At 42.1% G+C, this 15,371-nt stretch overlaps 1 protein-coding gene across 1 annotated transcript in view; it reads left to right on the top strand.

Moving 5' to 3' along the window:
- Positions 1-839: 839 nt before the first annotated feature.
- CFTR (CF transmembrane conductance regulator) overlaps positions 840-15,371 on the top strand; it is a gene marked incomplete at its 5' end in the record, with an annotated part of 86,408 nt that continues 71,876 nt past the window's right edge. The window contains 2 exons of the mRNA XM_084205922.1: positions 840-892; positions 13,222-13,332. Coding sequence (XP_084062048.1) covers positions 840-892; positions 13,222-13,332 — 164 coding nt within the window. The remainder of the gene's footprint in view (positions 893-13,221; positions 13,333-15,371) is intronic.

Here is a 15,371-nt window from a genome sequence, read left to right as displayed (position 1 = left end):
CGGGCCTGGCAGAGGACTTGAAAAACTGAAGCAAGTGTGTTTGAAAGTTGATCGCATATGATCAACTTTATGATCGCGCTTGCCCCGCACCCTTCCCTGGGCTGACCGCCCGCCCTCTGCCTTAAGCCCGTGCTCCGCTACGCTCGCCCTCGGGGCCGCGCACAGGCACAGGGGCGCTCCTGGGGGAGCTCCCTGGCCGCGGGTACCCACCGAGGCCAAACGCCGCCTCGGCTCCCGCGGGTCTCGGTGGGCTGCAAGCAGCCCTGCGTACCGGGACGGGCTCTGCGGAGAGGAGCTGCGCGCTCGGGAGGGCGAGGGGGTGTCCACGCCCCGACGGGGCTCTCCTCGCTGCGCTGTCCCCGCTGCCCTGCACAGAGGGCAGAAGGCCCGTCTGGAGGGGTGCTCTCCCCACCTCGGCACTCGGTCAGAAGAGGGGTTTAGCGCTGGGGAGAGGCTGGGGACCGGGGTGGGTGGCTCGGGAAGCTGAGTCGGCAGGTGGAGGTAACGGGGTGGGCGAGAGCCGTCGGGGAGCCGGGGAGGAGAGGGTGCGGGGGGAGCGGCGGGGCGCGCCCGGTGCGCGGTGCCGGGCGCGGCGGGGAGGCGGGGGAGGAGAGGCGGCGGCGGCAGCTCACGGGCTGAGGCCCCAGCCCGCCCGCCTTTGAACCGGGGCAAAGCAGAGGCGGGGAGAGGGGCCGGGGCAGGAGGCGGACGGTGACATCAGAGCGGCCGGGCGGATAAGGTGGGAGAGCCGCAGGAGCGGAGCGGGCGAGCGAGGCGTCAGCGATTAGCGGCTGCCTCCGGTTCCCCGCTCACCGCATCTCACCGCACCTCACCTCACCATGCAGAGGTCTCCCCTGGAGAAGGCGAACATCTTCTCCAAACTTTTCTTCAGGTGGGAGCCCCGGTGCGGCGGGACGCGTGCGGGCGGGGGCAGCGGGCCGGGCTGGGCAGCGGCGGGCGGGGCGCTCAGAGGGGGCTCCGCGCCCCCCGCCCAGCCCATCCGCGGAGACGGGAACCGAGCACCGGGAGCCCGTGAGCTCCGGAACGGGCTGCGGGCAGAGCGGTGGGAGTCTCGCTTGTTGATGACATCACTCTTTTTTTGTTGTTGTTACTGGGGTATTAGCACCAGGAATGGGCTCCGTCAGGTGTCATAAACCTTTGCTGGACCCGAACAGATGAATTTATGACATAATTTGAGCAACCTTTGGTAGTTGCTCAACTAGTTAATCTCTTATTTCATGTAAACTTTGAGAACACCGTGGGGTGGTAGGGAGCAGAGGGGAAATGCTCTCAGAACAAGGGTTCCTTCTGTTTGGCTCTTTGAGTGTTTAGCATTTGCTCAATGTGCAAGTGTAATATATGATCTTACTGGAAACACTTCCTTGCAAGCCTTGAAAATGTTCTCTTACAAACAAACTCCCCAGTGCCTTTTCTTTCTAAAAACTTCAAATAAAAGGAGAAGGAGCCAATACCAGTGCCTGGGCACAATGTACTTTGTAAGACAATATGGAAGCTGAATACGTCTTATGTGACATCACTAGAAATGACACTGTGAACTGGAAAGAACAAATAATCTTTTTGGCATTGGCCCACACAGCTCTGGTTTTGCCAGAGTACTGGTTCCCCCTTTTGTTACTGGAGGGTCTCTTGCATGGCAAGGAAGGGAGGGAGGAAATCTTGTGTAAGATGTGAACATGATGACTGAAGTAAGAGCACATGGTGTAAAACTGTAACATAGTCATGAAGTCTCTGCCTGAAAAACTGAGGGGTTTTAGCTCACTTTAAATCCTTTTGGGAGAGCTTTCAGCAGGTTGGTCTGTATGTTTTTAAAAGATTCTTAATGGGACTCTGTATGAGTCAGTGTTTGCCTGTCTCTCCCCCTTTGGTTGATTTTAGCCAGATATAATAGAGGGGAATAATCCCAAATATAACCTGTTCCTAAAGTTTTACAAACATCCAGGTAAATGTAGTGATCCTATGCGTTTTTTCCAAAGGTGCTGCAGTGGGAAAGAAGCCCTGCTTGCTATCAAATACTGTTAGAATGAGAGAATATGCATGACAAGGGTGTAAGCAATTATAAATTCTCCATAAATGATGCTTCAGTCAGTGCTCCTGTCAAGTATAAGGCATAAATCTGTAGGAAATAAGTCTGTATCTTAATTTAGTAGCTTGATGGGACCACTTACTGGATTTAATTTTATTTATTTATAAAATTCTATAAATTTATCATCCTAGAACCTAGGGTGTTGAAGGTGTGAAGAAAAAACCCCAATAAGATAAAGCAAATACATTTCTGATTCCTACCATAGTGAAAGTTTCCATGTTTGAAACCAGATGCAGTTCATGCTCAGTGAGTACATAATTAACCATCCTGAGGCCTGAGCTCATCTTTTAAATCACAGTCTTTAAGTCAATTGAATGCTGTTTTAATCATGTCCATCATGCATGGTGCATTATACTGTACCAGCTTTTGGTCAGGTGACTGTAACCAAAGTGATAATAATAAAATACGTGAAGTTAAGGAGATGTTCATGATGAATATAAACTAGAGCAAAGAAATGGAAAAAAGATGTATGGAGAGAGATTGCTTTTTTCAATGATAATGAAATAGATGCTATCAAGTACAACACAGTACATGTTTCAGTGAAGTAACTTTTATAAGAGTCTGCAATGCATTTATGTGTCAAGTACCAATCTGAATATAGTGTGATAAGTTGAATATCATGTTAGCACAAGTGATGTTAAAATATTAGCTAGGATTATTCCAGGAATCTTGCTGATAATATATTACTACTTAATATTGTACAAGCTGTTATCAGCTATAGGTGTGTAAACATATTGGCAAGATTTTATTGCTTCATAATCTATCCTGTTTGGGTGGGAGAGATAAGTTTAACATGTGTTAAAGTCAGAATGTATCTCTCTGCTCATAACTGAATAGTTTATAAATGTTTCAGTATTGTTTGGACCTTTTTTCTTAATTCTTTATAAAAAAAAAAAGAGAAAATGTCTTGGTCTGCAAAGAGTAGTATCTCATAGAAAGTGCTACCTTTTTGTTGTATTACTGCTAGTGATACTACTGGGCCAAAAAAAAAAATAGATAATTGCTAGGAGTGGTCATGATAGAAAGTACTTAAAATTAGAAATTAACTTTCACCCTTAATTTTAAATAGTTTTGGTTCAAAAACTGAGCTTTGGTGGTTAAGAAACAAGGTGTGAAAACAAGTGGTTTGAGATCTTCCATTCGGGGGACACAAAAAAGAGAAAACACTAGATACTGAGAGTTTGGGGTTTCAGAGATTCTTTTGTGTTTTACTGTATTTTCCTTATTACATTTTCAGAGTTGATCTCTTTTGTTCGCAACCTCATGCAAAACATTCTTTCTGTTCATTGGCAACTTTTGACCTTGCTTAAGGAAAGCAGAGTTCTATGCAGAAGCAGTCAGATCATCATATGCTTAGCTTCACATTCATTGTGAAGCTTCACTCTTGTCTTTATACCCATTACTTATTTTCTTTTGGAGTTTTGGGGCTATGCAGGGTCAAGGCCATACCTTTTGTCACAAACAATATCAGACAACTTTGCAACCACCTAGGTTTTATTGAAAATTAACTGAGATGAGGAAGTCTTGTTAATTAATCAATTTTTATCTGAGAGCTGGCACACGGAGTTATTGCTGGAGTTTCAGAAATGGCTGCAACTATGAGACAATTCTGATTTTGTTACTATTCTTTTACAAACAACTTTAGATATAAAAATACAAGTTCTCAAAAAGTAATCCTTGTGCTTGTGTCCAACTCTTTAAGCGCGTACTTTTGCTTTGGTACCTATCAAACGTGACAACACTTGGCAAGACCTATCAGACTTTAGTGCCTGATTTATTATTGAATCCAAATGAGAAATACAAATAACCCAGCTTTTGTGTCAAGTCTTCTCATGGATTCAGTCAGTCAGATCTGCTCTAGTTGCTTCTTACTTTCCAAACCAGAGAAAAAGGAATCTGTACATTTACACAGCTGTCCAGGGGTTCCTAGAACAATTTAGCCAGTATGGGATAAATGTTGGATTCATTCTTCTGCCCTGTGTGTGTTGTGAGAGCTAGGAAAAGGAATTCAGTTCCATATCTCACCTCTTCTAGGAAGTAGGACGGACTGTTAGCATTGTTTGGCAGTGAAGATGTTTTAGTTATCTATCTTTGACTCAGCTACTTTTTAGAACATAAATCAATAATTACTCTGTACTCTTCTGAATAAAAAACTTCTTTGCAAGTCCTAATTCCTGGTGTGAGCTTCTTATGAAGTCTGCTAATAATCTTTAAAGTGGATAAGAAAATTCAGGGCTTAAGTTTTGAAAGTATTTAGCCCATACACTATAGTAATGTTATTCTATCACTCTTTGTAGCTTAATTCAGTCATAATTTCAAGTTTAAGAGTGCCTTGTACAAGATAGTTTCTGACATTTTCATGAGAATTAAATTGATTCCCTTCAGCAAAAGGAGCTAAAGCCAGACCTTCCCTGGGCAGTCCCTGCTCTATCCTTGAACTATGTATCTTAGAATTCAATGACAACAAGTTACTTAGGATTTTCATTCTTGAATTTAAAAAATCTTGTGTTTTCCTTGCAAAGTTTGGCATTTAATGTGACCATTTTAACTCAAAGTTTGTCCTGACACTGTTTTGAGTTCCTGAAAGTTCCACATTTGGTACATGAAGCTTAAATACCTAACTCATGTCTATAAATTTCACTCTGGAGGGCAGGTGTCTGCAAATTGTCATAACCAATATATATTTGGACCCTCCCTTATCAATGCCTAGCTATAGCACATTGGCCATCCTTCCTGTTTGAATAAGGAGCCTTTGTGTGCAGCAGCAGGTGAATGGCACAGGGTCATGCCTCACCCCCTGGGGCAGCCAGCTTGCACACTCATACAAGGCAATGTTTCTGTGGTGTGTTCTTAGGGCCCTGGATGTGACCAGCCCTGAGGAGCTGCCTTTCACTGGCCACAGGCAATGTGAACCCCGGCTGTTTGTGATACCCAAGCACAGATGCAGCTGCAGCACAGGTGATGGCCCTGTGGGGCTGCCTGATCATCTGTCTGCTGTCACAAGTGGTCCTTGGAGACCTGCTGGTCTGCCAGTCCTTCAGAGCTGTCAAAAACAGGAGGGTGTCACCTTCTGAAAGTCACGTGGTTCAAACACGTGCATGCAAGTTTTGGACTCCTTCTGAAAATTTGACTTCTATTGCTGTTGCCAAGGTAAAATATGAAACTTGAAGTGAACTGGAGAAAGGATGCAGAGTATTCTACACTTCAAGTCATTTCAGTCAGAGGAATACCTTCTTTAATAATAAGGCTATTATTAAAGCCTTATATATATTATATGTGTCCTTGGCTCAGCCTGGTGCTGCATCCTTACTCTAATGACCAAAAATGCAAACATTGTGTAGAACAGGGATCTTCTCTGGCTGCTTTGTAACTCTACAGCACAGATGCCTAGATCAAGTTGCATCTGACTTCTGAAATACGTTTAAAGTCTGTTTTCTTCCTGCAGGAAGAAGACTTACTGTCTTGATACTCAAAATAAATTATCAAGCATTTGAAATATTTGCAGACCTGTCTGTACCTTGTTATTTTCAACATGCTTATTTGATTTTGGTGAGATAGAAAGTAATCCATCTAAATCCTTGATTTTTTTTTAATACTGTAGGCAAATGACATGGTTAGTAGATTTATTATCTGCTTCTAAATGCACTGAAAGAAATTTCAAGTCCTCTGTACTAAGCAAAATATTTGATAAGGAAATATGTTTTGAAGATCTTGAGGTCTAAGCAGATAGCACAAAGGATGTGTTTAAAAGAAGTTTCCTTCCTAATTCTTTAGAGAAGAAAGTGGGGTACACAAGGATTGAGGTTTGTCCCAGAAGCATGTGGTGGAGTCAGTGAAATCTGCCCGAAATCTCCTGTCCAGAACTTTGCACACGGGTATTTCTGGTGCGACAAAGTTATTTCAGAATATTATTGCAGGGAACAATTATCATCTCTTTCATACAGAAGAATGTGAGTCTCTCAGTATCTACATTTTTGGATATGCTAAATTTCCAAATGGTGGGAATAGTGTGACTTATTGCAAGAGGTCAGAGGTTGCTGTTATCTTGGTTTACACTTTTTCTCTTCACCCACCTCCCACCCCCAGCTTTGCAGCAACGTGTGTAGGTAGAGTTGTGGAGCCAGGATGGTGCCAACTTGACATCCAGGTATGTGTCACTTTGTGTCCTCTGAAATAAGTGGTTAAAGGTGAAAATTAACTAGTATACAGGGAGACATTGAAACACTGCCAAATTTTGCCCTGTGAATTTGTAGATGCAGTTCAACTGCCTTCCATGAGAGTGGGGGTGTGCCTGGGTGAGACGAGCAGGAACTCAGAGGCTCTTTATGTATCAGTCCCTCTCTTAGAAGCAAAATGATCTGCATGAGCTCTTTCAGTCAGAAAGAAGCCAATCCAAGGCTGCATTGTTATGAAATTAGGAGAGAATTAGGAGAGAATAAGTAGGCATTTAAGACATATTTTGAAACAGCATTTTTCAATTTAAGCCAGAAGCTTTTCCATTTAAACCAGAAGGAGAAAATCCTATTTTAATGTTGGTATTTTTCCTTTATTTTTCCCCCCAACTTTTAAAATAAAGGATGTGAACCTTTGTTGTATTGGAGTCATCCTGACATCTCACTTTAATTTTACCTTAATTATTTTTAAAGTTAACCTGTAAGTTCTGGAATGCTTTTATTTCTCTATAGGTAATAAATACAAAGAAAACAAATTCACAGAGGTCCCCCAATGTTTCTTTGCTCAAAGCCCAAGACTGTTTTGGAAATCAAAATATATGAGGCATTTTCTCATTAATTTGCAAGGATCATGCTAAGGAATAGTTACATCAAATACCAGGATACAGAGAAAATGGCCAAGAACAAGTACTAAAGAGAAGCAGCACCTAATTCAGGGTTGATTCCATATTACTGTAATAGTAATTTACATTTTGACCCTTGGTATTAAAATTCAATAAATGCAACTGTGTTCACCTGTTGGTTTATACCTGACCAGATATCAGTCATTGGGGTGGGAACAAATCAGAGTTTTGGAAAGGGCCATTGCACCTGATGTGCAACTCTATGTTATTTCATTATGAAACAGATCTTAAAAATCCATGGCTAACAGAGTGAAGTGCTAAATTGGGTGAAATGTGTTGCTATCACTTAGTGACACATCTGGAAGATTTTAAAATTCAATTAAATCATGAATAGAAGTGCTCTGCAACAGTTTTGCTGATGCAAACTTTCTGTTATGTTCCTTGTTTTTTCAAAGGACTAGGAGAAAAGAAATCTTTCTCTTATTCTTGCTGAGGGATATACAATTGAGAAAAAGAGTGAAGATGGATGAATATCCTCACCTAGTCAGTCTAACTGTAGGTGTACGCTGAAAAAGCCTTGCAAACCTTGTTCATAGCACATTATCACCACTGCTTTTTTGTTGGCTTCCTTAAAGAAATATTTGAAGCATGTCTTACACTTGACTTTGGTACCTAAACAATTGACAGTTTGCAATACAATTAATATATTCTGTCCTTCCATCTTGCACAACCTATCCCCTGATGTGCTTTTTTTTCTCTCAAATATCTCCCAGTACTTCTGCAAACGGAAATATTTTGACTACCTTACTAATTGTAAATATTTAAGTATTAAATATTAAAAAGTATTCAATTTCTGTTAAAAAAGCCTTTAGCAATTAGATAATAACTCAAATAAGTGTCACTTCACAAAAACTGGGAAAAAAGACAAGACTTCCCTAAGAACTGCAGTGGCATAATCCTAATTAAGATTTGCTATTGAAATCCTGGGGTTTCAGCAGAACATTGATTATTCTTAAAATGGTGCTGCTCACAGCTAGTAGCAGATAATATTGCAGTCAAATACTTTCCACGTCAAATAACCCCTCATGGGGAAGAATTGTTTATTAGTGAAGAAATTAAAATCTTAGTTTTTGTGATCTGGGGGAAAACAGCTACAACAAAAAACCATAAATCAGTAGGGTCTGCATTTACCTTTGTTGTTGAGACCCTGCAATAATTATATTTAAATATTAAACTATATTGCATTTTTCATTGTTGATTACAAAGGGGGACATCCTAAAGTTAATACAATTGTCAGAATATATAACATGCTATTTCAGTAGGTTACTATTCAAACAAAATACCTGCAACCCTACTCTGTTGAGGGTAACCAAAGGGCAAGGGCAGGAATAAGGCTGTTGTGCCCCATGGGCATGCTGACTTGTCCCATCTGTTAGCAAGGATCACAAAAAACTGGGGTGAACTTTTACAGCTGCACTGCAGGATGTTTAGAGAGTACAGCTGGTGGTGCAGACACTCTTCTGGAGAAGCAGTACTGGGTGTAGTAGAGACACTTCCAGTATAAAGTGAGCAGCAATTTGCAATTTGCTGCCGCTGGAGTGATGGGTATCTTTTGAGGGAGGATGGGAGTGCAGAGCCTCTGACATAACCTGGTCAGAGGGACTCTCTGGGATTGTCTGAGATCTACATGATACCTCAGCCTTTTATTGCAGTTGGTAAGAATTCATGGCTCTACAAACAGCACATAAAACTCAGGCTCTAAAGCATCATAATTACAGCTTGATGATGTTCCTTCTTCCCTGGCCTTGCCCTACCTCCCCCTTAATTGTTAGGAGGAAGGATGAGTTAAAGCCAGAGGCACTCTTCTTGCTCTCTCCATCGAATTTTAGGTCCAGTTCCTTAGAAGTTGCAGTCACTATGCCCAACTGTATTTTGAACAGGGATTTATGCTTTGTAGAGGGGAGGAAACCATGGACACCTCTGTGCTGCTCAGTAGGTGTGGCTGTGTTGTGCACAGAGCACCTGTTGAAATGGCACCAGTCTGGTCAGCGGCCCTGGCAGGAGAGCTGCTCTCTTTTGCTGGTTTGGGGTACCCCAGCACCAAGAGCACTGTTCTGTTACTGTCTCAGCAAACTGTGCTTCTTGATCTGAAGAGCCTGATGGAGCTAGGGTATTCCTGTGCTCAGGAAGAAGATCTGAGCAGTTGGCTTAGCAACACAGATGCTCCTGTCTTCAGTGACATGTAAAGCAGCCTTAAGGGAGAGTCAAATCCTATTGACAAATTGCCTGTGTTAATACTCTCTGGAAAGCCAAAGACATCTGTCCCATTGATACAATTTGAGTGGGATGAGTCTGAACACGCAGCAGAAAGCAATAGCTGTAATAAGAAATCTGTTGCATACTCCTTAAGTAAATGACAAAGAAATGGTCATTAGAAATCTACCAAACAGTATGTTATATTTATGATATTTACATATCAATTTCATCACATATGTTTTACTACAGGCAATAGGTAATAGATGTGGAACTTGCCTTCTTTTCTTCTTTCCTATTGTACACCCTTGAAACTTGTTCCCTGCTGGGTTTCATACGTGTGTACCATAATAACATTCCTAGTTAGGGGCAAAACTCTCACAGCACTACAGGTTTCTCTGTGAAAGGGTTCATTAAATGCCAGCAAGTAATCCGATGGCATTTGCTAACATAATGCTGTAAAGCCAATCTGTTTCCCTTCCTTCTTGCTCCCTTCCTTTCAGAATAAATTTCTCAACAACCTCAGGAAAAACCTCAGCATTAACACTGACAAATTGTTTCCAATAAGCCAAAAAAATAGAAGAGCCATATTCATTGACAAACTCTAACTGAGCTATGTCACCTAGTGTTATGGAAAAATGGATAACTACAGATTAAATTGCCAGTTAAAATAAATTTATAGTCATTTTGAATTTCAAATCTTTGCAAAAAATCTAGAACATAATGGCTATAGGAATGCTATAGGAATCTGGCAAAAAATTTGTTTTCATGAGATATTTATGTGTTTTAGGTCTAGTATATTCCTTTCAATAAAACACAAACTGTCTCCCTCAGTTCTTGACTGCACAGCTCAAGCAGTGTTGAAAATCCACCTTGAGACAAACATCACATCAGGCCAGCTCCTCCCACAATTACCACTCCAACCTGAAGCCACTTGGCACAGCACACAAATTGGCCAGATCTAGGTGGGGTGGGACTTCCAAGCAAGGCCAGGGCAGCTGGGAGATGGAGCTCTGTGTGCAAGCCCTGGCAGCAGCTTGCAGCAGGAACCGGGCTGCAGACCAGGAGGTTCCCAGGGAAGGGGTCAGCACTGCTCCTTTAGCTGCCTGGAGGAGTTTATCTAGCACAGCTGCAGCTACCAGATGAGCAGTGAGATGAAGAAGAGGACTGCATGAGTCTGTATCAAACTCTGACTTGGGAGAGGAGGGGAGTTAGGGACAACATAATTTTGATGGCAATGATAAATGCACCTGGTTAACACGGAGTTAAGCACAGAGTAAAACAAGAGACATTTCTAGACATGCAGTAGATCTGCTAAGTGTGCTGCCTTCCCCAAATGATAATATAGCCACTCAGCTCTCTTTCTAAATGCAGTCACCTTTTGTTAGTTCAAGCTGTGGCAAAATGCCAGGGTAGGTGCTAATCAAAACTATAAATAAAATCAAATATGTGGAGGGAAACAGTGCAATAAAAACGTTTTCTCAAAACATACAAAGTGAAACTGTAAAGTACTTATCTTTTGTCAGGTTGGGAATTGCTTATTGCAATCTCAAAGCATTATTAAGGGGCTTAGGAAGGTTATTACTTAGCTACAGTGTTGTGAATTAAAGAAGTTGCCTAGGAAGTACTGTTCCTTCCTTGCATCAGCTGCAGTAGTGGTTTTGTGTCCCATAACTTGTATTAATTCTGTCCTTACTGAAATATCTACATACACGGGACATAGGGGAAGCTGAGAACAGAAATTAATGAGAGTTTCTGTTCCTGAATAACAAGGATTAGCCAGGTCTCCAAAGATGTGCAAAAAGCCAATAGCAGCTGGTCCTTTCTGTCTTCAGGAGCTGATAAAATAAAAATCAATACCTCATATACCATTTGCAGTAATCATGAAAGACTTTAATGTAAGGTGTTTCATGAAACTGAAAGGTTTCCTTCTAATCCATTTCATCTTTGAAAAATATTGGCTCCTGTTTACAGTAGTTGTAAAGTTTATGGATGTTTCATCATCTCCAAATGGTAAAACAAGAGCCCAGTGACTCTCCAAAGTGGACTCTCCTAACTCCCTTCCTATAATGTACCACGGATCACTTGTTATTTCTCAGCTGCAGTGCTGTGAAAGACTGAGCTAGAAGACATATGATTAATCTGAAACCATACTATTATTGCAAAAATGAGGGATACTCCTTCAATTTCTTAGAGCACGCTCTCTTTCCAGTGTGTGTGACATAACCAAGAACTTGGGAAATATCTTTGTGATTTACTGAATTATGGGGATCATAGACTGGTGTCTCATGCAATTCATAAATTCACTAAAGTAAATGTTAAAGCGTGCATGTGGGTACACACAGTTGCACACAAGCAGTTTTCATCTGTTTTTTTAAAGCCTTTTTGCACTTTTGTAGTGTTCAATGATGTTCTTTTACCTTTGCTTTGCACCTTCAGAGGCTGCAGTTGAGAATGTGGATTACTTTGTGTGTATGACATGTGTTCTTACAGGCATACAGGGAAGCATGTCCAATAAGTTGTTTGCATTTTCTGAGTGACCATGGAAAGTGTTATTGCAAGTATTTTGTGTTTTTTTAGCTGTTGTATAAAAAAACAGCTAAAACCAAACATTTTGAAAGGATTGGGGGTTTGCTGAATTTTATCATAATCATGAACCATGCTGGGTTTTTTACAAACACTGGTTTACACACAGACGTATGATAGCAATCAACCACAAGCTACTTATTTTGCAGGCACTTCATTTTTAAGGAAATATTTTTTATTGATGACAGTAAAGCAGAAATCCAAGTAGCTTCAAAATACACCATTAGTATTAGTATACACCACTACTTCAAAACAGTTTTCATGTTCTAATCTAGTCCTTTGCTTTCAAAAAGGACTTGAAGCCTTGGGGATTCATAGGCCTTTTTGGAGCAGAATTGTTTGATAAAATTAGTCATGACTTATAAAGGTTTTCTCTACAGAGTAGCCTTTTGGAGCAGCCTTTTCCCACTTTGTTTTGTCTCAGCAAAACATGCCCTATAAATTGGTATTAAAATTTTAAACCAGACATTTGAAAAAACAAATGCAAAATATGTTTATATAATGGACGCAATGAAGACCTCAAGAGGAGTCCTGCGGAAGATTTGTGTTGTTAAATGCATATTGCAATGTAAGATGTCATAGAACCAAGGAATGGCTTGTGTTGGAAGGGACCTTAAAGATTGCCAGGTTCCAACACCCCTACCATGGGCAGGGACATTTTCCAATAGACCACATCCAGCCTGGCCTTGAGCACTGCCAGGGATGGGACATTCCCAGCTTCTCTAGGCAATCTGTTCCAGTGCCTGGCTACCCTCACAGTAAGGAATTTCTTCCTAATATCTGATCTAAACTTGTTCTCTTTCAGTTTAAAGCCATTCCCCCTTGTTCTGGCATTACATGGCCTTGTAAAAAGTTTCTCTCCAGCTGTCCTGGAGAGCCCCTTTAGGTACTGGAAGGCTGCTCTTAGACTTCCCTGGAGCCATCTCTTCTCCAGCTGGGCAATTTCAGTTCTCCAAGCCTTTATTCATAGGGATAGGTGCTCCATCTTTCTAATCCTCTTTGTGGCCTCCTCTGGATGTGCTCCACCAGGTTCCTGTCCTTCCTGTGCTGAGTACTTCAGGAGGGGTCTCCCCAGGGCAGAGCAGATAGGAATGAAACTTACATGTCCTCTTTACTATAGTTCTGATTGAATATTCATTTATATGGACATAGTGCACAGCATATTTGGAAATTCAGTACAAAGGGTTTCAATCTTCTGTTCATTTGTCTTCTGCTCACTCAGTAGGAAGTTTGGGGCAAGATCCGACCTCAAAACTTATAAAACACAGGAGTTTCACAATTATTCTTTTAATATTATATTTGTCAATATAGTTTTGTAAATACAATGCAGGGCTGCACTATATTGAGTCATATATGTGTGTGCATTTGCACTTAGGCATACTTGGGTGCTGTGGAGAAAACATTCAGGGTGAGACAAAGTAACTCCAGAATTAATGCTAGAATATTTTTAATTCTAACTTTTTTTTCTTCAATATTTGCTTAGATGGACAAACCCAATTCTGAAAAAGGGTTACAGACGACGGTTGGAGCTCTCAGATATTTATCAAATCCCTTCTGCAGACTCTGCTGATAATCTTTCTGAAAAACTGGAAAGGTATGAAAGGTTAATTAAATAAATTTGTTTCAGGAATCACAGTGCAATTTTCATTACAAAGCTTTTGGATGAAATGTTTAAATAGCGTCGGGTGCAAGCTGATTGAACACAGTTTTACTTTGGGCATGACTGTGATCCCTGATGCAGATGTACAACTTAGATGGTCTAAATTTCTATATACAGGTACCTGTGATATCTGCCATTGATCACAGAATCACAGAATATGCTCAGTTAGAAGCTTGTGCTGTGACCACTTCCCTGGGGAGCCTGTTCCAGATCCAAACCACCCTCTGGGTGAAGAACCTTTCCATAATACCCAATCTAAACCTCCCCTGACACAACTTCAGGCCATTCTCTCACGTCCTGCTGCTGATCACCACAGAAAAGGCCCTTCACCATCCTCACTGTCCTCTTTTGCACACTCTCAAAGCTTTGTAACTTTCTTATATCGTGGCACCCAAAACTGCCCACAATATTCCAGGTGAGGCTGCCCCAGCTCAGAGCAGAGCAGGACAATCCCCTCCCTTGCCCGGCTGGCCATGCTGTGCCTGCTGCCCCCCAGGGCAGGGTTGGCCCTCCTGGCTGCCAGGGCACTGCTGGCTCACATTCAGCTGTCCACTGACCAGGACCCCAAGGTCCCTTTCCATGGCACTGCTTTCCAGTGTCTCATTCCCCAGTCTGTCTGTACATCCAGGGTTGCCCCATCCCAGGCAGAATCCGGCACTTTCTGATGTTGAACTTCCTATGGTTGGTGACTGCCCTGTTCTCTGTGTGCTCAGGGTCTCTCTGCAGGGCCTCCCTGTCCTCAAAAGAGTCAACAGCTCCTCCCAGTTTTGTATCATCCTCAAACTTGCTCAGTACCCCTTCCTGTACAACATCCAAGTCATGTATGAGGATGCTGAGGAGCACAGGGCCAAGGATGGAGCCCTGTGGAACCCCACTAGTGACAAGTCCCCAGTCTGATGTCACCCCACTCACTGTCACCCTTTGTGCCTGACTCATGAGCCAGTTGCTCACCCATCACATAAAGTGTTTATCCAGCTGTGGGGTGGACATTTTGTCCAGAAGGATCCTGTGACAGACAGCATCAAAAACTGTGCTGAAATCCAAAGGGATTACATCAATTGGTTTCCCTTGCTCAGCTGGGTAGGTTACCTTGTCATAAAAGGAAATCAGGTTTGATAGGCAGGACTTTCCTCTCATAAAGTTGTTCTGGCTGTAACCAATGACTGCCTTGTCTTTCAGGTGTTTTTCCAATACCTCCCAGAATAATCTTCTCCATAGTTTTGTTGGGCTGCCAGGCTTGTATTTTCTATGGTCCTCCTTCTTCCCCTCTTAAAAACTGGGACAGCATTTTCTGGTCAGCTGCTCTAGATTCCCGAGACCGCTAAAAAATCGAGAGAGGTTTTGCAATGACATCAGCCAGCTCTTTGAGGATTCTTGTATGAATCCCATTAGGCACCATAGATTTGTAGGGATCCAGCTGGAGCAACAGATCCTGCACAATTTCAGGGTGATGAGCAAGGCTAGACTCGGAGTATCAATGTTGGTTCCCTGAAAAGGGAGACAGCAGAAATGCTGTTCTTTCTTCCCAAAATAACCTTGTAAAACCTTGGTTTTTCTTCCACGAAATAACATTCTTAATTTCCTTTGGTACCACTCTTGACAGACTAATTGTTTCTGCAGAAATCATACTCTGACTTTCCTCATTTAGGTTTCCACCCTTCTTTACCCAATTTCAGTGGGTCCTAATTTAGAAATTGTGCTGCACTTGTGACTTATTCTTACAACAGAGGTGCCTAAGCCCATTCCTTCCCCACCAACTGATGTTGGAGCTTTCACTGATGTTCCAGGGCAGTTTGCACATGCATTGTTGTGCCAATCCAGTCAATTTTAATTGCAGTGAGGCATAAGTATTCCAAACTATGAGAGATAAGTCAGAGGGTCAAATGGAATGGATAAAGCAGCCTGATATCTCAGGCCTGATTGAGCAGAAACCATGGGAGAGACAGACAGAGATAGCTGCTCCCTGGGGTAGA

The sequence above is a fragment of the Fringilla coelebs genome (assembly GCF_963513975.1).
Source record: "Fringilla coelebs genome assembly, chromosome: 5".
NCBI classification, from domain to species: domain Eukaryota; kingdom Metazoa; phylum Chordata; class Aves; order Passeriformes; family Fringillidae; genus Fringilla; species Fringilla coelebs.
This window is presented reverse-complemented; position numbering and strand designations above follow the sequence as displayed.